This window comes from Hydractinia symbiolongicarpus, chromosome 14 (genome assembly GCF_029227915.1).
Source record: "Hydractinia symbiolongicarpus strain clone_291-10 chromosome 14, HSymV2.1, whole genome shotgun sequence".
NCBI lineage: Eukaryota > Metazoa > Cnidaria > Hydrozoa > Anthoathecata > Hydractiniidae > Hydractinia > Hydractinia symbiolongicarpus.
The window spans coordinates 12,185,975-12,199,311 of record NC_079888.1 but is presented as its reverse complement, the minus strand read 5'-3'; the positions used below and the strand labels follow the sequence as shown (position 1 = coordinate 12,199,311).

The window sequence follows — 13,337 nt, the reverse complement described above, 5'->3', positions numbered from 1 at the left end:
TCTTATTTCTCCGACACATTAAAGGCCCAAAACATATTGATTACCCTCATTTCACCATTACAATACCCAATGAGATGCATGAGTTTGATCTACTCTACATGCCACATGACAAATATGGTAGCACCTACAAATATATCCTTACAGGTATTGACGTGGCCACGAGGTACATTGCGTAGCAAAAAGGCTAGCGAAGTCGCGGATATGATCAAAGACATTTACAGGGCAGGACCTTTACGATACCCCAAGATTTTTCAGTGTGACAATGGTTCTGAATTCAAGTCAAATGTAACCAAGCTGCTGAAGGATAAGTGGGTTGAAATTAAGAGGGCCACCACCAAGTACCACCATACGTTTACAGCCTTTGTAGAGTACTACAACAAGGTACTTGCCGAAAGACTCTTCAAACCTCAAGTTGCGCAAGAGTTGGTTTCTGGGGAGACGTCAAGCATTTGGGTCAAGCACCTGTACACTCTCGTAAAAAGTCTAAACAACAGCAAAACTGCCATGATCGGTATAAAGCCTAACAAGGCGATTAAACTCGAAGATATACCGCTTGAAAAAAGTCAGCAATATCCCGAGGAAAACCCCCTATCCTTACATTCGGATCTTCGCCTACCATGATCGATGCATATTTCTCTGCCACCGCATTCCCAACATCTTGATATAAACTTTTGATGGTGGCACATATTGCGTTCCTTTGACGCCTTGGCTATATTCAAGCATCTGGCGCATGTTTTTGTCTTTTGACTGTTACGCTTGATTCTAAAATTGTCCAGAGAAAGATAATGCTTACAGTGTGAACATTTCCTGGCCTCCTCCATCTTTTGATATTTCACTGCTAGAATTAGCTTTTTTGTATGGACAAATCCTCCATACAAAAATGTTTAAGTCATATCATTCCGCGAGCTCTAGGAGACGTTCATACGTGTAGTGTTCACCAAGCCTAAAATGTCTCACACGCTCGGGGTTGTACCTCCGGATGTTATCAAGGAGTGGTAATAGTTCTTCATGAGTTCCCCTAGGTCACCCAGATCTATTTCGTCATCCTCGTCATCATCTTTATTCGGATCCCTTAAATAATCTCTTGGATGTAGGGTGTGGAACGGGTATCCAATCCATAGACGATACCTTTGATAACATTAGGTTCATTTTCCAAATCAATATCGACTAGACTAGACAAAGTTAAGTATATTGCCTATTGTTGCTATATCAGCCAAATCCGATAGCTTCAAGTCCTTATCCTTGACGATCTGGTAACAGAGTGCTCCATAGTTGTTCCTATCCTTTTGAACAATATGGAGCCCTAGACGTTCAATATCATCCTCTAAATCCTCGTCGATCTCGCTTCTTATAAATGTACCCCATGCTTTTTCGCCTGACGCTACCCTGTTTAAAAGCTTTTCGTCAGTGGAGTATTCAAACCCCTCGTAGTATACTCCATCTCGATATTTAAAATTTTCCAGGAAGGTAGGGCAATATCCATTCTTTGACCCTGCCTTGATACAGCAATGTAGCACAGGTACTTTTATCTCGTAGTTCACTGTAAATTGATTTTGTTTTATGTATGCTTCCATCTTTTTGATATTTCAATACCTTTTAACATACAGCTGAAAGGGTCAAAAATAATATCCCATAGGGAGGGGTTGGGAACCCACCACTAAAAGAGGCCTTTGATGCTACATGATGTGAGGATAATTCTACTACCCACAAGAGTAGTAGAATTAGTTCCCGCTTACGACATAGCAATATCAAACATCCCCTCGAATAGATCCCGCGTATCATCGTCGGGTAACGTGAAGTGATTTAGGTAATAATTCTTAATGCCCAGGGTATCGTCCCTGAATCGGCACCAGGCATGTACAGCATTCGGATCGTCGCATTCCGGTTTCCTCACAGTCATCTCGGGGTACATCTCCTCTAACGTGCTTATTCTTGCACCGAGTTGCCTGCGCTGGCATCGGATCATATAGTGCTTATGTATGCCTTTTTTTTTCCATGCTCGTGGGGATCGTTTTTATCAACCACACATAGCACGGTATCATATTGATATCGGTGTGGAACATGCCTATGCTGTAGTTCCGAGTTGTCGTGTTTAAGAGCACCAAGTTTTTCATCCCTATCCTCGAGCTCATCCCCGAGTGCCACGAGTTAGTTGTCCCTATCTCATGGCGTGCAAGGGTGGAAATATCTCGATAAGACTACGCAATCTTTTCAATACACAAGAACCGTCCCAAATCGCCGCGTTTAAACATAGGTTGATCCTGGTTGTTGGATAGGGTCTCGATGGCTCCTGCGTTGAACATAACTTGCAACGACATCTTTCTAATATATCAACGTAAGCCAGAGGTTTTCATCGTGGTCACTTGAGGATTTTCCACGTCCTAGGATGTTCCAACCTCACCATCAAGCGTGCGTGCTTGGACTTTTTCAGATTAGCTTTGATATCATCCCGGTCCGGGATCAAATTCGTCTCTTCATCGATCATTTTCATGTCACTGCGTTCATTAGGGTACCACAAAAACAAGGCCTTTTTCTGCTTTCTGAAGTTATTGGGGAAAGCTGTATACGACTGGGTTAATAGCCAAAGACTGTGTTTGCGATGCTTTCCCGAAATAGCCAATTCAAGCAGGGACTGTCGACGCTTATCGAGGCCCTCGTCAGATATCATGTCGTCCACGACAAACAAACTCTCCTCGCCTGCCAGTAACAAGGACAATTTCGCTATCCATTCAAACAATTGATCCTTAGGATCGATTAGAAAGACATAGGGGTCTTTCCATAGCGATGCCCTCTCTAAACAGGTGGTATTCCACCGTATGATAGGGCACAGTATCATAATATTGTGATAGTGTCCCCTATACTCATTTTCCAATAGGTCCAAGACACGTTGTGTCTTGCCACAACTTGTCGGGCCGGTGAAGATTGCCGTGTGGGAGTCTTTTAAAGAATCCATCTATTAATAGTTCGACCATTTTCTATCATGAATTTTAGGGTATATCGCGGCACATGTTGAACAAATCAACACGCCGCCGTGATTATTTACCAAAGACCCTCGACATGCAGGGCAGAGTTTGGTCTTTTGGGTCTTATATTCGAGGGGTAGCGGAGTATATGTTAATTTTCCATGTAGGAAACGCAGTACCTTGACGAGCCATACCTTTTCCTGGCTCTCGTAGGGTGCTCCGATGAATTCGGCGTACCTGGATATAATATTGTACGTGAACAGGGTATAGAGGAGCAGGTAATTCTCATTCTGTTGAAACCCTCTAATTTCCCTATCAATGGTAAGAGGGTCTACTTTGTGTTCGATAACATGGTCCTTGCATTTGGTACGCCGCTTCCCCTTCGCTTTGTGCAAGCAACCTATACAACTCTTCGTTCGACTATTCCCCCTAATCTTGAACTTGTCCAGGGTTAAAACGTGCTTGCACTTCGAACAACATTTGGCCTCCATTTACTATGAAGAGACCCTCCTTGTGTAATGCCTTGGCAACATCAGCATGCGTCGGATACCTCCCGGTTTCTATATACTTAAACGGTACCTTGTGATGTATATGCAAAAACTTATAGACTTTCCATGTCGTACCCACGGAAAACTGGGCTTAAATATGAGCCCTACAGATAGTCATGAGCTTGTATAGAGGCTGGTTGCCGGGGCGGCACTTTGTTGTACGCTCCTTTGACGCCTTTTTTTTATCGAGGCATTTGATGCATGTCCTCGTTGGTTGACCATTACACTTCATCTTAAAATGGTTCAAGGGTAGATAGTGTTTGCATCTCTGGCAACTCCTGGTTCCTTCTATGTTTCTATTTGTCCTTAGGGACAAATAGAAATTCTACTGGACGCTCATTTAGGTTTCGGCACGATACTCGCGGGTAACCACTCCTTTTTAACAGCCATTTCACGACTCGCCCTACCTGCCGCGAAGTACGCCAGCATCTTAAGAACATCATTGGTATCCATTTTGGTAGATGACCTTGTTATACTCAAGAATTTCTCACCTGCCATGGCATAGGCAAAGGTGAAACTAAGATCTACAACGGTTTCGTAGAGCATGCCCAGGATCTCCTTTTCTTTCGGGGTTACGTTTGCATGAGGTGTTGCCATTTATATTATAACATTTTGAAAATCTCGATATTTGGCTGGGCTTTGCCCTGTTGGGGCTCTGGGGTCACCGGCTTGTATACGCATGCCTATACGAAGCCATACTCCGTATAGCTGCACACTCCGAATGGAACATAAACAGCAAACACTTTGCAGCATAGATTATCTTATAGGTTTCCATAATTAAACACACTTTTCCGTTTCCTGGGTTTTTCTGTTTGTTTAAAAAAAAGTCTAGAAAATCAGAGAAGGAGAATCAAAAAATCCGAATACGCGCTTAGTAAAATACCTTGAAAAAGTTTTCATGCAAAGTAGAAATAAAGGTTAACTGAGATGTTATGTGTACTCTCATAGAGCCTTCTGGCTAATGACCTGCATTGCAGTGTCTTCAAATTCGATGAATCGAACAAAACATCGATGAATCGAACAAAAGCATAACGTAACGGACAACATTGTTTTTAGGAGCTTTTTTCTTGTTGTACAAACAGTAAAAACAACATCATTATTTTTCACAGTCTTAAATATTATATTTTCCGAGTTAAATTATAAAAAAAATGAATAAACACACTAAAAGGATGTGTTTAAATTTTACAATAACAAATTTAAAGTTCCTCTCCTCTTAACAACTGATGTTGCAGTTTAAAAATTTCACGAGGACTATATATTCTTCCCAAAACAACCGGCCATCGTTATGTTCAGGTTGCTCAATCTGTATAAAGATACAAAAAAAGAAAAAGTAGATTCGGACAATTCATGTTATATGTATAGATGATTTTTTTTTTATCTTCACTGTTTTATTCGTTATCACAAAAGTCGAAAGAAAATTGTTAAATATCTTAATTTATTTATCTAGCTAATCTATACTTATCAGAAATTACAAAATATAATTCCAATAATTTGTGGTTCTTTGTGACGTATTACATGAGCCTGTTGTTGTTACCAACACAAACTTAACTTATGCAACCCATATAAACATCACAACTTTTTTAGTTTGTTTTGTTTTTTGACAGTTTTATTCGAATGATACTTTCGAATGGAACGATGTTATTAAAAATACCGACCTCGTTCCCAGAGCGTAGAGTTTGCAGAAAAAATTTTGGGATAACCGAGACTGAGGGAATTTGACTTATCGAGTGAAAAAAGTGACACTTTTGTCAAAATGTTTTTAAAAGTTTGATTTTCTCCCGCTGGTATAGTAATGGGCTTTTCTATTATATTCTTTATCAAACTTTTCATATTTTTATTCGATCTTTTTTAAATAAAACAAGACGTATGATATACGTAAACAACCTCGCGAATAAAGTTTACAAAAAGCTGTCTATCAAATTGTGATTTCTGTTACGAAGTTAGACACGACATATCTTGCTCTTCAGGATAGGCAATAATATTTGTTACACACTACGTAGTTATTTTTTAAAATTGATTTGTGAGATCTTCTTGAACGGAAAATTCCTCGAAATTTCAATTTTCGTTGGGTCAGTCTGGAGTAAACTGACTGACAGGAAGAAGAAAGACCACAAGCTCCACCTAAAATTTTCGAAATTCAGTAATTCAATAACAAAAGAAAAAGCAAAATAAAGAAAAATAATATACGATCTTAATTGTTCGAAAAAGGAAATAGCTGTAGTTAAAAAAATATATTACCAGAACTGTCACAAACAGCAAACTTCGTTAAAAAGAATCCTGTGCACTTATAGCGCGGAGAAAAATAAGAACGAGGGAATCGGAAAATTTACGTTTTTTCGGAGTGTTTCCGAAATCATATTTCACTATGTTGGCGCGTCATTAGCGTAGCGAAAAGAATTTCGTTCTCGTCATTATTTATATATGGTGGAGCATCTTCGTTTTTCTCTTACGTATTTTTGTAGAAATTTTATTTTTTGCAGACTACCTTCCAGGCATTTGGGGAGACCTTAACTCTGCCTACATTCACTTTGGAAAACTTTGGTGGAACACCTTTACTTTACCAGTTAGTTAAATAAATCTTTTCAACAGTAATCTTTTTAAAAAATACACAAGATGCAGGCGCTGCTTAAACTATCTCGCTATTAAAAATGCACAACTATGAAACATCGAAAATGCAACCCAATTCCACAATTTCTGCTAACAAAAATACAGCCTATCATGGTTGAAAGTCGCGCGATTGAAACGTTTATGGTCTTAAACGGCATTTAGTTGACAAAAAATTAACATTTTGATGTCACTATCATGTTCAGCATACTTTTTTTGTTAACTTTACCAAATTTTGTCGAAAATAAAGTAATTTTAATTTTTGGACCAATTTTGGCCTAAAATGACATTTAGGTGACAAAAAATCAAAATTTTGATGTCACCATCATGTTCAGCATACTTTTTTTTGTTAACTGTGGTAAGTTTTGTCGAATTAAAATAGTTTTAATTTTCGGACCAATTTTGGCCTAAAATGACATTTAAGTGACAAAAAGCAAAATTTTGATGTCACCATCATGTTCGGCATTCTTTTTCTGTTAACTTTGTCAAATTTTGTCGAAAATAAAGTAGTTTTAATTTTCAGGCCAGTTTTGGCCTGAAATGACATTTAGGTCACAAAAATTATGATGTCACTATTATGTTCAGCATAATTTTTTTGTTAACTGTGCCAAATTTTGTCGAAAAAAAAATACGAATTTTGGCCTGAAACGTCATTTAGATGACTTTCAAGTACTTAGAGAGTTTAGGGACGAGGTTTAAATCTGTGACGTTGCAATTGACCATTTGGTTAGTTAGTTACGAGTTGGAAACACATCCTCGCAGGCAAGATAGTAAAAAGAAAAAAATAGTTACCAAGATGAGATTCGAACACACGACTACTCCCGTGTCGGTGCTCAGAGAGGCAAAAATTTCCATTTTTGTAGGACAAATTAGCGTTTTAATACAAGCTCGCGAGCTTGTACGAGCTTGTAAAAAATCTGAAACATTTTCTAGGTTTGTGTTTACTTCACGTGGATACCTATATCTGTGTACTTTAATTTTAGTTAGCGCATTTTTTATAAAAGGCGGAAAAGTTAATGAGTCCAACTTTTCATTTCGCACAGAGCGGACTTATCCCAACCCCCGTCCTCTTGATTTAGAGTACCTTCTCAAAAATTACGTTAGAGCCTTTTGACCATTACTTTTTGCTATCCAATAACGTTAAGGTCGAATCAATCCAAATTCTTAAGATGTATGTGTCTATCTTGATGTTCCACTTTTTCTCTCGTATCATTTTTTTTTTAAAAAACACGATCTCATCTGTTGTGGAAATGATCCTCGTTGCCAAGAGATTTAGCTTTTCACTAGCTTCTTGACTGACTTTAGGCGATATTGTTTTGTAAATAAACTTTTTTCGATGTGTTTGCAAATTTAAATACTTCCAAGGTCACGTTGAGATGAAACTATTTTTAGAAATATTCGTAGTATTGAGTGGAAACAAATGTGTTCTCCACATTTTTTGTTATTCCTTACATTTGTGCGAAACTGCAAAATTTTAGGCATATTTTTCGTGTGTTTTAATTCCTAAAAAGCTTAACAAATGAAAGAAAGGAGTATCGCCATCATAAAGAAAACATTTTTGCATAGAAATGTCTTTTTAAAATCATAACAAAATATAAAATAATTTTCATCAGTGTGCTGATGATTTTCATGTACATTCAGCTGAAAAATATCATTAAAAACATCATATTTTTGTTATAAAATATGTATTTTAAGGCTCCAAGATTTTATATTAAACAGCTGAGCAATTATATTAATTACAGCTTTGCATTTATTTTGGTACCGTTAGAAAAGGTTTATTTACACTGCAGAGATCTGGTAATAAAGCACGCACAACTATCAATAATATATACTATGTAAAAAATTGTAGTTTTTGAAGCGTTGAATTAAATTTTGGGTTGTTGTGAATTGTCATGTTATATTTTTTGCGTATCGTTGTTGTTTTCTCTCTTTTGGGTAATAATGTCTACGGGAGAAGATACGAAGAAGTTGACGTACTAATTGTTGGTGCTGGTTACTCTGGACTGTGTAAGCAAAATGTTTTATATTAACTGCGAGTAAATAACACCGGTATAGCGTAAAAGTTTAAAATTGTAACGTAAAACATAAAAACGCATACTGTGAAACGTTAAAAGTGTAACGTAAACGTGAAAACGCGCAAAGTGTAAATCTCAAAGGATAAAGCGCAAAGAGCAACATGAAAGATAAAACAAAATTACAACAATTATTTTAAAGGTTGTTTTTGTAAACATATTCTGTTGTTCTCTATAGCTGCTGCGCTCCACTTCCACCGCAGCAATATCACTAATTTTGTTGTTTTGGAAGCAGAGGATGACATTTGTGGCCGGGTTAAGGAAATTAAATTCGCTGGTGTAACACTTCCATATGGAGCTGGTTGGATTCATCATACAGAGAAGGATCACATAATCCAAAGGCTTGCGTTAAAGTATAAATTGAAAACGAGAGTTGACGATTACAGCTACAAAAACGTGCTCTTCAGGTGTTCTTTTATTGTGGATTTACATTGAATTAGGTAGTTTATGCTCAGTGCAAAAATATTTTAGAAATTTTCTTACTATTGGCATTAGGTAATGATTTTTTAATTTTTTTTTTGCGCACAGTAGCTGCATACTTATAAGCCTTAATGGTACAAATCTTCGTGGAAAGATATTTTTAAAAGTTAAAAAAATATCGACGGGTATTAAATTTCTTGGATGAGTGTTTGTTAAAGGTTTCGTGGGTGTCAGTATGCACTCAAGTAAACTTTTTTCTTTATAATGATGCGGTGATTTGTAATGGTCATTTTGTTTTTTGTGTAAATAAAAAAGCGTTGTTTTCCACTTAGGGATAAAATTTCACAAGCTATTGGCATTTCTAGATATTTTTCGTGGGTGTTAATTTTCGTATCTCGAGTAATATTAGGCAGGTACCTAATTTCGCAAATTTGGCGAAAAGCGCGAAAATAAATACAACGAAAATTACTAATATTATACTAATAACTTTTTCTAAGCTTAAACGTCATTTATATGACTTTCAGAGATGCTGCCAATGGATCTATGTATCCACAACAAATGATCAAATCGAAGTTTGCTGACATACACACAAAAATGAGGACCATGGATACAATAATTGAGAACAGAATCAAAAATGGTCGCAGTGATGTTGACTTGAAAACAGGTCTGAGAATGGCGGGCTGGAAGATAAAATCCAACCTCGAAAGGGCTATTGAATATTTTATGTTTGACTTTGAAAACGGCATCGAGCCTGACGTTATAAGTGCATCAGCATACAGCTCGACAGGAACTGGTAATTTTTTTGTTTGGTATATTAAGGAGAATTTCTGAAGATCTCTAATAAAATAAATTCACGACATTTAAGTAATTCACATTAGTTAGTGCCTAAAAAAGAAAGTTGTTTTACTGAATTTGAGACTATAAAGACTTACGTTGTTGCTACTTAAGTATGATAGATTAATGATGGAATAATCACTGATCTCACTTTTTCTTCGCATAAAATTCTTTTGACAGAATATGCTTTCTAAGTTTTCATGCTAGTAAGCAAAAAGTCATCGTCTGATCAAACATACTTTTCATTAATTCTAATTCTATACGAGAGTGTAGAATTGTTTTAATAGAGAGTGTCATGTATTTTAAGCTGGTTTACTCTGAATACTATGGTCGAGCAGATTTCATGAAAGTTAAAGCGACTTTCATCACGAAACTACAACATGGTTATTAAATAATTTTAATTTAAGAAAAAAACATTGTAGACACGTGAATGCTTTCCTATTTTCTTAGGAAATGACAGCATTGTTACAGACACGAGAGGATACAGTTATCCGATCAGGCAAGAGATTCTTCCAATTAGAAATAAAATCGAAACTAAAACAGAAGTCAAGTCGATCACAAGGGTTCCGAGATTAAAGAACAAATATCGAGTTATCACAGCCAACAACAAGATCTATCTTACGAAACATGTCCTTATCACTGTCAGCTCTGGTGTATTACAAGCTGGAAACATAAAGATACATCCGGCTTTGCCAATTTGGAAAACGCAAGCACTTGACATGGCTCCAATGAGTCATTACTGCAAAATCATCCTCAGATTTTCGAAACAATTCTGGGACTCAGATGAGTTTATTCTGTTAGCTACAAGCTCTCGTGGAAAATACAGTCACTGGCAAAATTTCAACAGGCCGAATTTAGTTCCTGGCAAACATATTTTGCTTGGAACATTGACAGGTGACTTTTGTCATGACCATCAAAAGAAGACAGATGAGGAAGTTAAGAAAGAAATTTATAAAGTGCTAAAAAATGTTTACCCCCAGGCTTCTATGCCAATAGGTATGTTGTTTTAACACTTTTTGTGTCAACATAATAAACAGAATTTTGGGTATGAATTGGCTTTATACGAAGCAGGCCTTTTTTCTGTTCGTTTTTGTGAAACAGGCAGGTTTATAACTCCAGGGTATCTTGCATCATTTTGAATTTCGGATTTCAATACACACACTCCGACCAATTCCAGCACAGATCCAACAGGCCTTCGCTAGGGTCATTTTTGCCTTTTGTACTTATAAATTACTAAAACTAAATAACAGGATTAGCAAAAGTGGATTTTATTGCTACGTCGAATATTATAACATCAAATTCTTCTATGTATTTTGCAGCAACTCAACACCGATTTGTAGAATGCAATCAATCCCCAGCTTTTTAACAGGCTTTAACGCTTTTATAAATAAATTTGCGTATTTGCGTAATAAAATTGACTCTGCGTTTTTTGTAGAAATGGTACGCAATAAATGGAGTTTAAATCCACATTTTATGGGTGCATATTCCTATCAAGTGACTGGCATCACTGAAAGCGATCATGCAGCTCTAAAACACCCTGTGGATCAATCACTTTGGTTCGCAGGTGAATATGCTAATGGGTGGTATTTTGGTTACACACATGGTGCCTTTGCATCTGGATGGAAGACTGCTGGTGATATTATGAAATGCATGAAAGGGGTGTGCCCACCGCTAAAGCCTATAAGTTGGTAAAACTGTATTTTGTTGTTTTGGTGATGATCTCAATGTAAATGTAAATCTTCTTTATTATGGAAAACAGTACCCATAATATTTTTTCTTTCTTACTCTTAAGAGCTACATGATAGAGATAATGTTTTTGGTATTATAAGTACCACAACAAGGGAAAGAAACTGAGAAAAGTGAAACCAAAACATATTTGCTGGGTAATAAAATATTTCATACAGTTATTTATATGTGAAAACACATTATTTCATCGGTTACTCTTTGTCCAACTGAAATGCTCATGAATAAAAAACGCCAAAAAAAAAAAGATTCTAATAATGAAATTTACCTACAGAAAATTTTCTCTTTAGCGAGTATCTGCCCTAGAAATTATTTCACCCTTCTATAATATAACAGACGTTGTTTCAAGTTCTCAATTTACGTTTTTGATTAACCCTATTTAGCGTAAAGCCCCGCTGTAAATTTAATTCTTCTCTGAATTACTCTTTTAATTGTTATGTCACTTAGTGACTGCTAACAAGGTAATCACTTTAAGCGAGAAATTCGACAAGGCTCGCTACTTCTTCCAATTACGGTAGTAAGACAAAGTGCCTCATTGTACATGTTAACCTGCAAAATGTTAACTTGAAATTTCCAGACTACAGTTCTGCTCAAAATGGTAGCCAATTCGCTACTTTATGCTAGGGATGCACGAAATATTTGGGATATGTATCACAGGCTAACACGTGGATTTTCCCACAGGCTAACGACATTGTCGGTTGTTTGTAAAATAAATGAAAATGATGATGCAAGTTGATATAAAATATGCTAGTTGATTATACCAAATAACAGGGAAGAAGTTAATGACAACATTTTTATTTTTTTTAAAAAAGACAAACATTAAAAATATCATCAAAAACTAAAATATTTTTTTGGCTCTATGTACAACTAAGTCAACTTTATGAATGCGTTCGTAATTTTCAAATTAAGCATAGCTATATTAGCGTGTTGGCATGGAAATTAAAGTTAACTCATTCCCCACTTAACTACACTTTTGTCATTCTCCTTAATATCTCATCTGTTCATCCAGTTTATTTGAATACTGAGAATTAAAAGACGTTGTCAAGTTTTGTAAACAAATATCCTTAACGTGGCACAATTTTATCTTCATATTTCCAAGATTTTACTCTCGTTTAAAACGTACGGAAACTAACGACGTTGTCAATGACTTTTTGACGAAGAGACTGACAAAAAACCGTTGAACACAAATTTAAATTTAAAACTTATATGCAATTTTTCTGCTAGCTTTTATCAGTAGTATTCCTATATGACAATTTTACTTAATATTTGAAGTTCTACCCACCTCAAAATTTTTGAAGGGTTACATTGATCTGCAAATTCGCATTGAAAAAAAATCAATTTTCTTCTCCATAGAAATTCTATTCTTGTTTTTCTTTTATTTATTCTTGCAAGTTTGCTATAACCTGCACACAAAACACATGCGGATATAACAGCAAAACAATGTTACGAATAATAATAAAGGGATGAAATATAACCGAATAATTTTAGGTCATTTAATAAAATATACTATTGAATTCCGCCCCTCCCCCTGCCTTTTTTTTATATACTGCATGGTTGTGATATTTACGTAGTTTCTATACTTTTTTAATAGACATAACATGCGAAATTTTTGGGTGTCATACCTCTCAGGAGCTTGGATATTGGCCATTAGTCGAAACTACTAATGACAATTCTATCAAATCCTTTCGTTAGGATGATCCTTAGAACTTAGAAAGTCACAACACAACTTTGTTTCACTAAAGGGAGTCGGTCTGTAAATTTTGGATTAAACCGATTTCCCGTTCTCTTTAAATGTAAGTTACCAAGTCTGAATAAATTTGGAAAATCCTATCAAAATTCCTTCCTCCCTCTTCGGTCACAATACATTCGCAAACCTGGACCGAATAGGTATAAAAGAGCACAAGTTTTTTATCAGGGAATTTACGCCTTATTCAGCGTATGTTATACAACTATATAAGATAATCTAATATAAGAAAAATAAAACATCAGCGGAAAATAATCTAGCCTACCCTTTAGCGGGGGATGATCACGCTTGTTAGTTTTTAGCAAAAGATATTTTGCTTTTTTTGTGTTTTTGGCCTTATGAAAAGATAAGCCACATGCACATTTGCAGTCCCGCCAGAGCTGGTTGTTTTATAAGGTTATCATCTAAT

At 36.1% G+C, this 13,337-nt stretch overlaps 2 protein-coding genes across 2 annotated transcripts; one reads left to right on the top strand and one right to left on the bottom strand.

Moving 5' to 3' along the window:
* Positions 1–1,974: 1,974 nt before the first annotated feature.
* On the bottom strand, positions 1,975–13,074 carry LOC130625849 (uncharacterized). Its single transcript, XM_057440963.1, has 2 exons — positions 12,467–13,074; positions 1,975–4,814 (listed from the first exon to the last, which is right to left on the bottom strand). Exon 2 carries the CDS (start codon positions 2,951–2,953, stop codon positions 2,360–2,362), a length of 594 nt encoding a protein of 197 aa, XP_057296946.1. The 5' UTR covers positions 2,954–4,814; positions 12,467–13,074; the 3' UTR covers positions 1,975–2,359.
* LOC130625848 (uncharacterized) lies at positions 7,792–11,209 on the top strand. The gene is made up of 5 exons (XM_057440962.1): positions 7,792–8,122; positions 8,366–8,594; positions 9,132–9,400; positions 9,892–10,437; positions 10,877–11,209. Exons 1-5 carry the CDS (start codon positions 8,008–8,010, stop codon positions 11,131–11,133), a joined length of 1,416 nt encoding a protein of 471 aa, XP_057296945.1. The 5' UTR covers positions 7,792–8,007; the 3' UTR covers positions 11,134–11,209.
* Positions 13,075–13,337: the final 263 nt, after the last annotated feature.

Bases quoted from the DNA above. Each gene is read 5' to 3' on its own strand.
- LOC130625848 (XM_057440962.1), top strand. From the start codon at position 8,008: ATGTTATATTTTTTGCGTATCGTTGTTGTTTTCTCTCTTTTGGGTAAT. The intron at 8,595-9,131 runs GTGTTCTTTTAT...TATGACTTTCAG, and splicing joins TACAAAAACGTGCTCTTCAG to AGATGCTGCCAATGGATCTA. The intron at 10,438-10,876 runs GTATGTTGTTTT...CGTTTTTTGTAG, and splicing joins CCAGGCTTCTATGCCAATAG to AAATGGTACGCAATAAATGG.
- LOC130625849 (XM_057440963.1), bottom strand. From the start codon at position 2,953: ATGGATTCTTTAAAAGACTCCCACACGGCAATCTTCACCGGCCCGACA.